Consider the following 16,440-nt stretch of genomic DNA (forward strand, 5'->3'; position numbering starts at 1 on the left):
TCACTATAAGACATGAATGTCTCCATCCCCACTCACGGAGCCTGAGTTACACCTCAATCCATTTGCTTCAGCACCAACCTGTAGAAGGGTGAGCCACCAACTGCTGGCAGTCTTCTGCCTCCTTTTCTCTCTCATTCCACAGTCAAAACAAGCACTTCACCTAAACTACAATACATTTCTTTGGGTAGACAGGATCCCATTTTGACAAAGTCCATCAGATCTGTTACAGCCATGGAGTGTCAGGATCCGACCACTACGAATCCTTCCAAGTACATGGTGTAGTTCTCTTCCCATACATTACTTCTACAATCCCATTCCAATTAACACTTTCCAAAGCCTTTTTCTCATACAGTGAAGCCAGATAACACATGAGAATGCAGTGAAAATGTTTCTGTTTGATAGATGTTCAAGACCTGCTTTTGACAGTATAATTTTAACTGCTTAGGATTAATATCTAAAACTCATTCAGCACTAAGAATCCTCTTTGTTCCAATTGGGAAAAATCATGTTCAACTCCAAGATGACTAGTATCATTAAAATTCCATTTCAGAGAACTCCTGTTAAATGATAATTTTGCTCTTCAAATTAGAAGAGAGGATTAATAATTTAATTCAAAGACCTAGTTATATATTTTGGTAGATTTGTTTCCTAATAGGAAGAACGACTTGAACAGAAATCCATTAAATCTTTTAGTATTCCCATGCTAGTCTGATTCTAAGCTTTTCCATTAAGCAGCGAAGTCTTAATGGCATTAAACCACTTAAGCAGCAAAAACAGCACATAATTATCACTTTTAATTCAATCTTTTAGAGTGTGAATTGATCCTGTACATCAGTGACAATTCACACTCCTAAACATATTTTTCTTTTCTTCCATAGCAGCCTCACAGCCTCTTGTACTGAGATAACTGACCCAAACATCCATAACTTGTTCTCATGAAAAACTCTTCAGAATAATGTGTAACAAAATTAAGCCCAGCTGAAAGAAGGCATAATAAAGAGCAACTGTTATTCTGGCCTTAAGGTAGATGTGTAGATGAGTGTGAAACTTGGGCACCATCATTCATGAGTCAGCTTATCAACAGCTGAAACTATGAGTGTGCTCTCATAATCATGGGCATGTTAAATATTGAACTTCTTTTTTTTTTAAAGTCCACATAAAGGATTGAGTGCAAGTAAGCTCTACTGAAATGAGGTGAGAACAGAGCAGACTATGAAGCACGTAGCATCCCCTCCACTAGTGCTCACTGCCATCCAGGCTGGCAGTGCTGCAGGGAGCCAGCAGCAGCACCTAGCTGTAGGCTCAGGGATCCCCCAGGCACATTTCTCCTGGTGCCCCCTCCTGTAAGATCAGGCTGTTAGCATGTTGGAGAGATTACCATAGCGCTAAGGAGCAAAGTGGCACCTTTGTATATGGAAAAGGTTTCCAAAAGGACGATAAAACGCAAAGCTCAGGAGTGTTGTGGTTGTTGACAGCAGAGACTCTGCTAAAGGCTGCAGCACAATAGCTGCAGTAGCACAAGGCTGTGTGAGTTAGGAGTCTAGAAAAGCTCATTGTTTACAAACCAGACTGAAAGAAACCAGACAGCACACTTGTAGTGGCCAAACTGAGTACCCATGAAACAACACAGTGCTGTCAACATCTCTTTGAAAGGGAAGGAAGCTAACATCTGACATGACTGATCTCAGCGCAGCAATCTCAGATCCTCTGTGCCCTCCCTTTTGCCTGCAGTCTGTTACTCCCTGCTCACATTGCACACTGTTAGCACTGTTTACATCTCTGCTTCACCATGTTATAAATGAGGTCTCAACTCAATCTGAATTTTGTAATATTTATAAAACAAATATTTATAAAAGGTATAAAAGCTATAAAAGGTATAAAAGGCAAGTAAACAGTGCTGGGTGTGAGGCGAGACTACGCTCCACCAACACGCACACACGAACATCAAACATTCTAAATATACAGAACATTGCTTTACATACTAAACTCGAGTATGCCTATACAATCAGAAAAGGTAACAAACAATCCTTTAAGTTCCATGACTTAACAGTCTCCATTTTCCATTCCTTTTCTTGATTACAAACAGTCTCCATTTTCCATTCCTTTTGAACAATATGTCTCACTTTAAGTTGTCAAGCAACTCGGTCTTCAGGCCTTATGTATCCCGTTCTTACCGGATCGAAGAAAAGCATTCCCATCTCCTTTTCAAGGCCAATAGGCCTGGGTCAAAAGGCACATTCAGGTCAACAGGGGGCATATCAGCAAAAGCCTTCGATGGCTGTAGCAGCAGAGGGGCCGATGGTGATGGCGTAGCAGTCGGATCAGTAAAGGAGCCCGCAGCTCCCTCACTATCCGGCAAGCCACACGTTTGTAATTGTGGCTCCACACGGCTCTTTAAGGCCTCAGAGATTGCTCGCCAGGTGCCGAGCAATTCCACTGCAACCTTGTCATTTTTAGTTGCAGAGTCCCACACCTTGACTTCAATTTGGTCCCGTATTTCAGGCTCATAAACTGTCCAATTGTTAAGAAGGAGAATGAGCTGTAAGGTTACCAGCACAGTCTTTGTTCCTAAGGACATATGATTCCCCATAATGTGCAACTGCTTACCAGTGAGAGGCAGTTGTATGCACGGGTCCGCTTCTCTCAGCTCGAGCTTCTCTCCAGCTCCAGTGCGCCTATTTCCAGTGACTTTCTGTATGAGCTTCTCTGAGCAGTTTGCTGAGTTTGGCCGAACCTATCTTCATGAGGCAATCAAAGTGCCTGTTCCCGTCCTGGTCTCCATTCTGCCACCCTGTTCCTCTTCACTTCTTTTTCCTGCTTCTTTATTGATGTAACTTCACTGTGTTGCCTTTTTTATCTTGAGGGCAGGCTCCCCTCTTATACCCTTCTCTCCACAGCAGTTCTTTGCCAAACAACTTTTCATTGGTCAAACAACTTTGAATGTAACAACAACAGCAAACACCCAGAAACATCCATGCCTTAATGGCTGGAGAACAAGAGAACCATCTGGAGAACAAGGAACCTGAGACTGCATGGAGTCTCCTGAATCACCCTTCTTTGTTCCCTCTAAACTCTTTTATATTCCTGATGATCTCATCATTAAGAGTCTAATGTTATCTCAACCATGGGGCTTTCCAACCCCCATGGCCACATTCCCAAATCTCCCCCTTCTTTATTAATATCAAACATTTTCTCAACACAAATTACCACTCCATATATAACAACCAGAAAGCATAAGGCATAAAGTTTCTGCATCTGATCACAGTTCCAGAGCAACACAATCCCCTCCTGCACAGAAATAGCTCCCTCTTGTTATATATGGAGTGGTAATTCATGTCAGAAAAGTGGTTGATATTAATAAAGAAGGGGGAGATTTGGGAATGTGGCAATGGGGGTCGGAAATCCTCCTGGTTGGTGATAACATCAGACTCTTAACGATGAGGTCATCAGGAATGTGAAGAGTTTAGAGGAAACAAAGAAGGGTGATTGAGGTGACGCCCTGCCGTCTGGGGTTGCTTGTTTTCCCCTCTGTTAAGGCATGGAAGTTGCTGTGGGGGTTGCTGGTTAGAACTGTTAACATTTATTGTTTAATGTTATATGATAATAATATTATTAGTGTGATTTCAAGGGTTAAACGCGGGAAAAGCAATCACGTTTTGTTGCTTTCGGGAACCTTGTGGTGGGCAGAGCATGTGCAGAAGAAGAGGGAGACAGTCGAAGCCACTCCTGCAGTCTGGAACAAAAGGTTGCTAATGGTGATGGGGAAACCGTGAGCCTTTCACCCACAACGACCACCACAAAGAGAATTATAATATGAAGTGGGGATAGGATATCCATATGTATAGGCGTACTCGGGTTTCTTGTAAATATGTAACAGCAATGTCCTATATATATTTGGAAAGTTCGACAGTGCATGTGCGAGTTGGTAGAGCATAGACTCCCCGCGCACCCAGCGCTGTTTACTTGCCTTTTATAAATATTCTTTTATGTTACTAAATTCAGAGTTGAGACTTCATTTATAACACTCTTTTTGGATCCTTACCTAGCAGGTAAAGATGAAGCAGTTTGTCCCCTAACCCCAGGACCAGGCATATAATGTTCCTGGTATATCTCCTCTCCACTAAATCACAGATCTACAGCTGCAGAAAAGGGCCCTGAGTTGCTGTTCTAACATCATGAATAATTCTAGCTTGCTGCAAATATGTGTAGCTAGCAGACACATTTGTTTGGCCTCTGCACATACAGCTCAGGAGTCTCCTCCTTCAACATTGGTATAGGAAAGCAAATGTCTGCTTGGAGAATATGCTATTTCACAACCTCACTTTCCATGTCAGAAGAAAGTTTTAGTTCAAGAAAGCATCTCATGGAAGCTATTGACATTCAGACCCAATAAAGCTCTTCTATTTCCACCCTTCCTCTTCTTCCTCTTCCCATAATACAGTAACATCAACAGAAATTCACAGGTCTTTCCATCTACTAGCAATAACAATTTGCTATTTACTATAGTATATACCAATACTACGCCATAAATACTTGTGTATCTCCAGGCAGCAGGTAACCAAACTGAGGCAAGATCTACAGGTCTTCTGACCCAAGGCCCAGAATTCCTGTAAGCCAAACCACAACCCTACCCGTGTGCTCAGGCACTGTTATAAATGAAGATACAACTCAATCTGAATTTAGTAATATTTATAAAAGGCAAGGAAGCAGCGCAGGGAGTCTACTCTCTACCAACACGCACACACTAACGTCAAACTTTCTAAACATACAGAACAATGCTTTTCCATATTAAACCCAAGTACAACTATACATATGTACAATCAGAAAAGGATTAATTGAAACATAAACATAGCAAAGTTTTCAGAATTCTGGCAAGTGTTTAACAAACAATCCTTTAAGTCTATTACTATTAATGTCCATGACTGGAGGAGCATAGTTGGAGATGGTAATCCTGGTTGAAGTGCTCCCATATCTTCCCTGATTTCATTAAATTTTCTCAGATCATGTAACAGTCTCTTGCTTTAAGTTGTTAAGCAACTCAGCCTTCGTTTTCCATAGCAGCGTCCTACACCTTGACCTCAATTTGGTCCCATATTTCAGGATCATAAACTGTCTGATCTTTAATAAAGGGAATAAGCTGTAAGGTTACCAGGACAGTCTTTGTTTCCAGGGATGCATGATTCCCCACAATGTGCAGCTGCTTACCAGTGAGGGGCAGTTGTGTGCGCAGGTCCGCTTCTCTCAGCTCGAGCTTCTTCCTAGCTCCGGTACACCTATTTCCAGCAACTTTCAGTACGAGCTTCTCCTGAGTTTGGCCAAACCTGTCTTCATGAGGTGATCAGTGTCCCTGTTCATGTCCTGGTCTCCATACTGCTAGCCTGTCCCTTTTCAGTCCTTTTTCATTATATTGTGTTGCCTTTTTACCTTGAGGACTGGTTCCCCTCTTATACCCTTTGCCCCACAGCAGTCCTTTTCAAAACAACTTTTCATTGGTCAAACAACTGCCCTGCAACAGCAAACACTCAGCAACTTCCATGCCTTAATGGCTGGAGAACAAGCAACCGGAGACTGCATGGTGTCTCCTGAATCACCCTTCTTTGTTCCCTCTAAACTCTTTTACATTCCTGATGGCCTCATCCTTAAGAGTTAGATGTTATCATCAACCATGGGGCTTGCCGATCCCCATGGCCACACTCCCACATCTCCCCCTTCTTTATTAATATTGATTTAAAGATCAAAACTGAAATTTATTTAAGTGGTATATTCTTTATTGCAGCGCTGGACGCACGGGGGATCCTTCCGCCTATCATGCATGTTTGAAGTGACAAACTATCTCATATTTATACAGCGAAACAATGAATATTCTATTAACGCATATACATACTCATTACCTAACCCTGCCTACTCTCACTTCATATGCTAATTAGCTTATCTGTGGGCCACGGTCTTCGGGATGTGGGCAGTGGTCTTTGGGAGGAAGGCCGTAGGTCTTCCTCATAATGCACTTTTCACCTTTGCTTAATCAGTTGTTTTACAAGCTGTAAAAATGCTGAGTTGGCTTTCGGTTTAACTGAGGGTCGGCAGATAACAGGAAGTCTCAGTTAACAAGACATAACAGACAGTTGACTCAAGTTATCTCAAGTCTCAGCCTGACTAAAGGTTAATAGATACCAGGATGTTTTCAAATAACAAGATGCTTAAACATAACAGAAGGTCTACAGATAACAAGATGTCATTTACTTTGTCCTTGCTAACTTTTAACCACAAGTTTTATTCTATCCTAAAGTGAGTTTATACAATATCAATATCAACCATCTTCCTGACACCAATTATTATTCTATATATCACATTATTCTATATATCTGCTGAGACCATCATTTTCTGCAGAGGTATTTTTCCATGTGCTAGGGGCTCAGACTGGCAAAAGCAAACTCCTTAAGGATGCAGCAAAATAACTTCATCACTGCTTCATGCACTTTATTTTAAAAGACTATTAAGAACCCATTCTTTCTGATAGAATCTTATTTTCATCACCACTTTTATCTTTCTTTGGGAGCTTGAAAAATAAGATTTCTCTGCCTCTGGCTTTTTTTTTTTCCCTGTCTGTTTCTACATGATCTATAATGATTCTTTTTTTTTTTTTCCTGTCCTTCCAAGAGAGATGGCATTAAATGGCTAGTTTGTATTCTCTTTCTGTTATATTTGCACATTGGAGCCATCCACAATGGTGTCAGCTCAGCTCTGGGCATTGTCTCTGTTAGTTCAATTCCAGCAGAATTGCTGCAGCTAGCAGGACGTTAGCATTCACTTGATTGATTTAGCATAGCCAGAAAATAAGATTATTTTTTTTCCATTCAGCTACACACAATAAAAACAAGAAACTATATAGCAGTCCAAAGTTGGTAAGTTCCTCCGGACTCTTTTGCTTCTCATATATCTTCCTGTGCTTGAGGGCATCATTTAAATAATGGCTATTTCAATGCCAAGACCTTCCTTGACAGTGCTCATGAATGAAAGAAGAGAGAAAAGTGATTTAAAACTATTGTTTAATACAGTTAATCACTTTAAAAGATTTAAAGGCTGAAAGAGTCCATTACGCATTATCTCCTATATAATACAGCCATAACATTTCAACTGGTAATTCTGGCATTTTGACCAACACCTGGAGAGAACATACAAATACCTCATCATGGAGTTTGAAAATAGTATCAAAAATAAGACAGAAATCTCTTGTTTTCATTAAAACTTTATTCCATTGTCCATTGCCTACTCCTGTGACAAAGTCTTTCTGTCAAATGTGTCTGTGAACACTCGCCTAAGATATAAATGACTTACAAAAAGTCCCTGTCCCTCCTTTCCCCCACCCATCTGGCTGGATGCTGCCTATCCTTGGTCTCACCACTTGGAGATACATGAAGTTAAGAGGCTATCTTGATCTCTTCACCAGCCAGGGGCTTGCTTAAAACTGACTGAGCGATCAGGGTCTGTTACCACATCACTCTTCAGCTCAGCCTGCATGGATTCCATTTTGAGTGTGAAATTTAACTGAAGACAAGGATGCAGGGCAAAACTTTCAGAAGAGGGAGCTAAATTTTGGCTCTGGAACCCATACTCCTCCAAAAGAAATACTGAGCTGGGAAGCTACCTGTGAAGTGAATGAAAATATCTGGCTTTTCCTACCTGCTAATTAGAATCTCCACCTAACTACTTTGAGATTTTTAAAACAGGGATTCCCAAACCTTTTCCAACAATAGGATCAGAGCCTTAGGCACATATGTTTGTTCAGTGTGCACTCTACAGGCTGAACTATAGAAAGTACGAGGTGTGTAACAGGACAGTAATAGCTGGCCTCTTCACAAAAGCCTCCATTGGGTTCTGTGGGAGTTCAGCTCTTCAAGATGAGAGTTTGTAAGCCTTGCACCATAGCCATGCGTGTCCTTCTCTTCTGATGGACTCAGGTGGACTGGTGTAACAAGTGGGTATGCCAGCAGCATGTTATAAATGAAGATACAACTCAATCTGAGTTTAGTAATATTTATAAAAGGCAAGCAAACAGCGCTGGGTGCACGGGGAGTCTACGCTCTACCAACATGCACACACTACCATTGAACTTTCTAAATATACAGGACATTCCTTTTACATATTAAACCTAAGTATACCTATACATATGTAAGCCTATACATACGTACAATCAGAAAAGGTATCAACATAAACATGGTAAAGTTTTAAAAGGCAAGTGTTTAGCAAACAATCCTTTAAGTCTATTACTATTAATGTCCATGACTTGGGGGAGCATAGCTGGAGTTGGTAATCCTGGCTGAACTGCTCCCATAGCTTCCATGATTTAACAGTCTCCATTTTCCATTTATTTTCTTGATTACAAACACTGGAGAATTCCAGGGCTAGTCATGGGAACAATATTTCTCGCTTTAAGTTGTCAACCAACTCGGCCTTCAGGCCCTCTGTATCCTATTCTTCCCGGAGCTAAGGGAAACATTTCCGTCTCCTTTTCAAGGCCAATAGGGCCTGGGCCAAAAGGCATGTCCAGGTCAGCAGGATTGGTGGACGAGCCCGTAGCTCCCTCACTGTCTGGCAAACCACACATTTCTGACTGTGGTCCCACATGGCTCTTTAAGGCCTCAGAGACTGCTCGCCAGGTGCCAAGCAATCCCACTGCAACCTTGTCAATTTCGTAGCAGAGTTCCACACCTTGACCACAATTTGGTCCCATGTTTCAGGATCATAAACTGTCTGATCTTTAATAAAGGGAATAAGCTGTAAGGTTACCAGGACAGTCTTTGTTTCCAGGGATGTATGATTCCCCACAATGTGCAGCTGCTTACCAGCGAGGGGCAGTTGTGTGCGCAGGTCCGCTTCACAGAATCACAGAATCACAGAATTTCTAGGTTGGAAGAGACCTCAAGATCATCGAGTCCAACCTCTAACCTAACACTAACAGTCCCCACTAAACCATATCCCTAAGCTCTACATCTAAACGTCTTTTGAAGACTTCCAGGGATGGTGACTCCACCACCTCCCTGGGCAGCCTGTTCCAGTGCCTCACAACCCTTTCAGTAAAGAAGTTCTTCCTAACATCTAACCTAAAACTCCCCTGGCGCAACTTTAGCCCATTCCCCCTCGTCCTGTCACCAGGCACATGGGAGAACAGGCCAACCCCCACCTCTCTACAGCCTCCTTTAAGGTATCTGTAGAGAGCGATAAGGTCGCCCCTGAGCCTCCTCTTCTCCAGGCTGAACAAGCCCAGCTCCTTCAGCCGCTCCTCGTAGGACTTGTTCTCCAGGCCCCTCAGCTTCGTCGCCCTTCTTTGGACCCGCTCAAGCACCTCGATGTCCTTCTTGTAGCGAGGGGCCCAAAACTGAACACAGTACTCGAGGTGCGGCCTCACCAGAGCCGAGTACAGGGGGACGATCACCTCCCTAGCCCTGCTGGCCACACTGTTTCTGATACAAGCCAGGATGCCGTTGGCCTTCTTGGCCACCTGAGCACACTGCTGGCTCATATTCAGCCGACTGTCCACCATCACTCCCAGGTCCTTCTCTGCCTGGCAGCTCTCCAACCACTCATCTCCCAGCCTGTAGCTCTGCTTGGGGTTATTGCGCCCCAGGTGCAGCTTCTCTCAGCTCGAGCTTCTTCCTAGCTCCGGTACACCTATTTCCAGCAACTTTCAGTACGAGCTTCTCTGAGTGGTTTCCTGAGTTTGGCCAAACCTGTCTTCATGAGGTGATCAGTGTCCCTGTTCCTGTCCTGGTCTCCGTTCTGCTAGCCTGTCCCTATTCAGTCCTTTTTCCTACTTCTTTATTGATGTCATAACTTCATTATATCATGTTGCCTTTTTATCTTGAGGACTGGTTCCCCTCTTATACCCTTTGCCCCATATCAGTCCTTTTCAAAACAACTTTTCATTGGTCAAACAACTGCCCTGCAACAGCAAACACTCAGCAACTTCCATGCCTTAATGGCTGGAGAACAAGCAACCGGAGACTGCATGGTGTCTTCTGAATCACCCTTCTTTGTTCCCTCTAAACTCTTTTACATTCCTGATGGCCTCATCCATAAGAGTTAGATGTTATCATTAACCATGGGGCTTGCCGATCTCCATGGCCACACTCCCACATCTCCCCCTTCTTTATTAACATCAACCATCTTCTTGACACGAATTATTGCTCCATATATCACAAGCATCATAGAATCACAGAATGGCTTGGGTTGTAAAGGACTTAAAGCCCATCCAGTTCAAAACCCTGCCATAGGCAGGGATGCCACCCAGCAAACCAGGTTGCCCAGGGCCTCATCCGTCCTGGCCTTGAACACCTCCAGGGCTGGGGCATCCACAGCTTCTCTAGGCAACCTGTTCAGTGCCTCACCACCTTCTGAGTGAAGAATTTCTTCCTAACATCTCATCTAAAATCTCCCCTCTTGTAGTTTGAAATTGTTCCCCCTTGTCCTATCACTAAGGCCACAATGAGGTGTCCTTACAGCCATCTCTTCTGCAGGTTGAAGGTCCCCAGCTCTCTCAGCCTTTCTTCATAGGAGAGGTGCTCCAACCCCCTGATCATCCTCGCAGCTCTTCTCTGGACCCACTATAACAGGACCCTTCTTGTGCTGGGGGCCCCAGACCTGGACACAGTGCCCAGGTGGGGCCTCACAAGGGCAAAGTCGAGGAGGACAAGCTTCTCAAGCTTGTCCAGGTCCCTTCATATGGTATCCCTTCCTTTTGTCATATCAATTGAACCACTTGGCTCGGTGTCATCTGCAAACTTGCTGAGGGTGCACTAGATCCCACTGTCTATGTCACTGATAAAGTTATTAAACAGATGGGTGATGTGATGACAAAAGTTCAACCATACCTCTGCACTTCTTGTAATTTCAAGTTTCTTTCCATACAGCCAAGAGCTCATCTGCTGTTTTAACTACCCAGAAACATCCACAATAGCTCATTTCTAGTTTTGGTTACCTTTCCTGAATGTTACCGCACTGCTCTAGCCCAGCTTCTCTACTGCACATGTAGTTAAGAGAGACTGATGCCTCTGCTTCCAGGAGAGTGGACAACAGTAATTTGTGATCATTAACAAGCAGTCACTGTAAAAGATGACAACTTGTGTGTCAGCTGAAACATTTTGTGTTAATTGGAACAAAGTTGTCAAATATGTTTTGATAATAGCCAACCTCTCATGGACATTTTGTACCACACAAGTGAGAACATAATGTCTTGATGTCTTTCCTTGGAGGCAAAAAAGAGCCTCAGAAGGCAGTGCAGCTACAGCCAGCGAAGGAAGACAAACAGAACATAGCAGGGGATCAGCTGTCTGTCAAGACAGGCAACAAGCCATGGAGCTCTTCAGCTCTGTCAGCAGTTTAGGTCCTGGCACAGGTCATAGGTTTCAAAAGCTGCTATTGTTGGAGAGCATGGTAAAGATACTGCAAATGATTGGAACATCTCAGTGGACAGCAAGCCAGTACTCAAAGCCAAAATCTGGCTGATATTCTGTGGGCATATGTGTTTCAATAAAAAACTAATGCACATCCATTTGCAGCAGTCTTGGAGGAGCCTGATCCTGCTTCAGTCCTTGTGGCTAATAATCTCCCTCGGCTTTCCTCCCGTAACTGCCATCTTAGGGCTGTGCCTTCCCTGTTTCTGACATTTGGCTAGTTCCCAGCCCATGGCAGAATGACTTTAAACATCCACCTCCTGCAGTTCTTAAAAACAGATCCTTGCAGTGATTTGGGGTGGTTTCAAGAGTACATGTGTGTCTGAATGATCTCTAATATAGCTCCAGAGGAACTAACAATGGCTGTGGTGAGATCTTATGCATTCCTATGCCTTTTTACTCCTTTTAACACCCAGCAAGAATTTCAAGCAACAGAGGAGCCAGAAGAGTCTTTTCAGGACTATAACATGCTTTATATGCCACTTAAACTTTCTCTTCACTGATCTGCTGCTGGATAAAGGCAATATTGAAAATATGTTAAAGTGACAGTCAAAATCTGTGGCTACATTAGTAGAGCCTTGTTTGTGATAGGCATTAGTAGAGCCTATCAGAGCCTTGGAAAAAAACCTCACTAAAGTCAAGCAGGAAAACAATTTGTTGAAACATCAGCTGAAGCAGCAAGTTGCAACTCATTCAAATCTCTCTGAAGAACGTGATCAAGCAAGTGCTGAAGCCCTGAAAACCACAAGGGATTCTGCAAACAGGAGATGTATAATACAAACTTTGAATTGACCTCCACTTTCTGCTGTGATAACCTCCTGAGAATCATCCTGCTTATATTTTAAAAGCAGCTGGGTGGGAGAATATGGGATGACTGATGTTTCTTTAGTCTAACAGGACTAGGAGAACATGCAAACTGACAGTATGTCCCTTTCTATTACAGTGTGTAATTAGGGACCAGTTCCACTGAACAGAGCCATTCTGGATATACAATGAACTAGCCAGAATAGCTCTTTTGTATTATTTTTTTTTTTACCCAAACCACAGGCAGTGGTTCCCCAAGCCCAGAAGAATCAAGCAACTGACATTCTTACATATATTTTTGGCAAAGATAACGTCTTGGAGTCTACAGCCAGTGGCCTATAAAGAAACTTAGCTGAATAGTGAGGCCTTGGTAGATCCCAGCCAGATGCCAGAGAATCCAGAGCAGCTCAGTTGTAAACAGACTTCAGTAAAACCCACTAAGTTTAGCCAGTCAGGGCTAAAAATGAAATATGCTTCTTACAATACAGGAAAAACCCATATGGGACTTTATCCTGATAACTAAGGGTACACTGCCAGCTGCTAATAAAGGGCCTTCAAGTCAGATGTCAATGGTAAACTCTTGAGAAGTGACATGTACAAAGGGATTCTGACATGCTTCTTTCAACCTGCAGCTCAGCAGCACTAACCACAAAAAAAAAAAAAAAAAAAAAAAAAAAAAAAAAAAAAAAAAAAAAAAGGCTGCCTCTGAAAAATGTTTCTGCTGTTTTTTTGTTAAATTACAAATCCTGTGTGCCCTGGAAACCAAGCCAACACCGCTCGCAGCACGGGACACTTGGGGCCGGGCATTCAGTGAGGAGGGCACCAGGCTTGATCCTGGGCGTGGGTTGGGAGGGTTCCTCCTTTTCCTCCTGGGGCTCAGGAGGTGACCAGGGCGAGGGAACCGACCCCTCACGGGGGCGACCTTCATCCGGCCTTCCCCACGCGGCACAGGGCTGCAGTGAGCGGCGGGTCCGGCAGGGGGCGGCCCCACGGCGGCGGGTGGTGCCTGGAAGGACTGCGCCGTGCTTCCGCCGGGGAAGGGGAGGGAAAGGGGAGGGAAGGAAGGGAAGGAGGCCGGGGGCCGGGCGCAAGGTGGTGGAGGCGGCAGTGGTGAGTGGAGGCCGGGCCTGAAGCCGCGGCAGGCCCCGGGGAGCGGCGGAGGCTGCCCCGGAGGCGCTACCCCGGCTGCCGGCGGCTCCTCGCAGCCCCCCCGGGGGCGGCACTGGGGGTCAGGCATGGAAAGAGCCGGTGGGGTGGGGGCTTGTCCCGCCCGGTACGCGAGGGGAGCGAGGCTGGACTTGGGGGTGGGGGATGGCAGCGAAAGGACGGGGAGTCTGCGGCGTAAACGTGCTCCCTTCGAGCTGCTGAAGTGTGCTTATTTTCTAGGGAAAATGGTTTCCGAAAGCAGTTCGTTCATTAAAGGTGTGGTGTTAGGAGGAGTCTTCTGCGTGCTGGTTACTCTTCTCGGGCATTTTAAGATGGGTCATGGGACTAGAGCACATCACCACGAGCACCATCATATCCAGGCTCCCAACAAAGAAGATGTCTTGAATCTTTCCGAAGATGAGCGTCTGGAGCTCAGTCAGAGTATCCGTGTTTTTTGTATCATCCTTGTGAAACCTAAGGACCTTGGGCACTGGGCTGCAGTGAAAGAGACATGGAGCAAGCACTGCGACAAGGCAGAATTCTACAGCTCCGAGAACATCAAAGTGTTTAATTCGGTAGTCCTTGACACAAATGATATGTGGATGATGATGAGAAAAGCTTACAAGTTAACATATGAGCGCTACAAAGATGAATTCAACTGGTTCTTCCTAGCCTATCCAACAACGTTTGCTATTATTGAAAATCTCAAGTATTTCTTACTGAAAAAAGACCCTGCACAGCCTTTTTACATAGGCCATACTGTGAAATCTGGTGACCTGGAGTACGTAGATAGTGAGGGAGGAATCGTTTTAAGCATTGGATCACTAAGACGACTTTCCCGTATTTTTGAAGACACTGACAAGTGCCCAGAGCAGGGAGGTATGATTTGGAAACTTTCTGAGGATAAACAGCTAGCAGTATGCCTGAAGTATACTGGAGTGATTGCTGAAAACGCAGAAGACTCAGAAGGAAAAGACATCTTTAATACCAAGTCAGTCAACACTCTCATCAAAGAAGCAATGGCTAATCACCCTGAGCAGGTGGTAGATGGCTGCTGCTCAGACATGGCCATCACTTTCAATGGACTGACCCCCAACCATATGCATGTGATGATGTATGGTGTTTATAGACTGAGACCCTATGGTCACACTTATAATGATGCACTCATCTTCTTGCCACCTGAAGGTTCAGACAATGACTGATGTCTTTCAGAAAGGACACAGAACCACAGAGTTAACTGTGCTCATTGTACAGACACTCAATTTTCATATGTGGTGGTACTGGTGTACAGTTTTTGCACAGAGATTTGGTAAAGCTCTTAATTTTAAAAGGGGAAGGAGAATGTTCTTTCTTAATCTTTTATACAAAAATGATTGGGCTTTTTTGACAGTGCTAGAAAGAAATAAAGGACATGTTGATGTTTGTGATAAGAGGAAATGAAGTTTATATGGGGGTTGTATTATCCAACTATTTATTAATGAAAACTCAGAAGAACTTTAGTCTGTTACAAATATATTTTTGCAAGATTTTGATTATATCAATTCTTTCAGGCATTTCTCAAACATCTTTATATCTTTCTAAGCTGTACCAATAAAACTGGCCCCAGATTTAGTCTCAAAGACTATTAAGTGATTTCCTTTACTCTGAACTACACATCAGCTTGAGCTACACTGATTATGCAGTGCAAAGGGTACACCCATCACTTTATGTAGTCTCCTAACGCAGTAAGAAACTAGCAGGAAGCAAACCAGCAAGAAAAGTCTATTAGGAATTTCCTGCAGAATAATAAGTGACCTTTGGACTGCCATTCTCAATCATACAAAAGAAAGAGATAACTAAATTTGAATAAATATTAACATGGCCAGGTAGCCTGTTAGCACAGGAGTAATTGCTCATTTAGAAGTATTTTATAAGCATATTTGAATAAAGGTTCTGTCTAGCAGCTTTCACTGTTAGTAGTGCTAATAGCTGTCAATGTAAATACTAACCAGCTTCCTTGTAAGTGGGAAGTACAGCTGTATTTACAGATATTTTTGAACACTAATATTCAGAAAGACCAATGTGCCTGTACACTCACCCTTTCTTTGTACATGATACAAAACAGCAATGTATAGAACTCTCCACCTTTTAAAAAAATTAAGTGCACTTGAAATCCCAAGTTTTACATGTGCTACCTGGTTACAACTCCATTCCTGCACCAGTCACAGTTAGGTGGTAATAAATAATGATGTTTATGCCATTTAAAATTCATTTATCTGACCCAGCCATTTCAAGACTTCAAGTAGCACAGAGATGCAATACCTACATCTAGCACAGGCTTTACTGGTAATAGAGTTACCTATAAAAGAGGTATTAGGTGAGGACAACTTTCTTTTGACACAGCATTTGGAGTATTTCATCCTATCCTTAGCCACGGTAAAGGAGAACAGCTGATGTGAAGTAGCGGACAGATATGAAGTAGCTGTTTCACAACAGGTACTTCAGAGCTCATGATAGTAGCAACTTCTTTTGTGCACTGAGCATCATTCAGGTCCTTGATTTTTTATTTTTTTGTAATAACAGGAAGAAAACTGCTCAGACCCCAGGCAAACTATGACAGCTCAGCTGTTTCAGAAGGCACACCTTACCTCCAGAGGTCAACTGACAGCAAGACAAGCATGCACATAATTGCTGCCCAAACCTCCATACAACTGAAATTACTGTTTCTAACAGCTTTCAGTATATTTCATATACAATTCAAGTATGACTTCACTTTTATCTTCTTACAGAGTGATATTCAAAAGGCTGGGTCCACAGTTGGGTATACTCTGAAACAAAACCTGACAAGGTGAAAAATAAAATTTTGATTTCAAAAGATGTTTCTAATATCAGAAACAACTGTGATCCCAATACAACAGCAGCACTCAGAGCAGGTCAAGAAAAAAAAAAAGGCATTAACAATCCAGACCAGAATATACCTCATTTGTCCCAGATTTGAGAGATGCTATAGCAGAACAGGGGGAGGAAGGGACAGAAAAGACAGAAGAAGAAAAAGCAAACC

At 43.3% G+C, this 16,440-nt stretch overlaps 1 protein-coding gene and 1 long non-coding RNA gene across 2 annotated transcripts in view; one reads left to right on the plus strand and one right to left on the minus strand.

Annotated features, from left to right (window-relative positions):
• Nucleotides 1-16,440, minus strand: part of LOC106017884 (uncharacterized) — a 466,435-nt gene that overhangs the window by 439,029 nt on the left and 10,966 nt on the right. The window lies entirely within an intron of this gene.
• C1GALT1C1 (C1GALT1 specific chaperone 1) lies at nt 13,251-15,019 on the plus strand. The gene is made up of 2 exons (XM_038184503.2): nt 13,251-13,364; nt 13,641-15,019. Exon 2 carries the CDS (start codon nt 13,646-13,648, stop codon nt 14,600-14,602), a length of 957 nt encoding a protein of 318 aa, XP_038040431.1. The 5' UTR covers nt 13,251-13,364; nt 13,641-13,645; the 3' UTR covers nt 14,603-15,019.

Source organism: Anas platyrhynchos, chromosome 10 (assembly GCF_047663525.1).
Source record: "Anas platyrhynchos isolate ZD024472 breed Pekin duck chromosome 10, IASCAAS_PekinDuck_T2T, whole genome shotgun sequence".
Lineage (NCBI taxonomy): Eukaryota > Metazoa > Chordata > Aves > Anseriformes > Anatidae > Anas > Anas platyrhynchos.

Coding starts and splice junctions, on each gene's coding strand:
- C1GALT1C1 (XM_038184503.2), top strand. CDS start 13,646: ATGGTTTCCGAAAGCAGTTCGTTCATTAAAGGTGTGGTGTTAGGAGGA.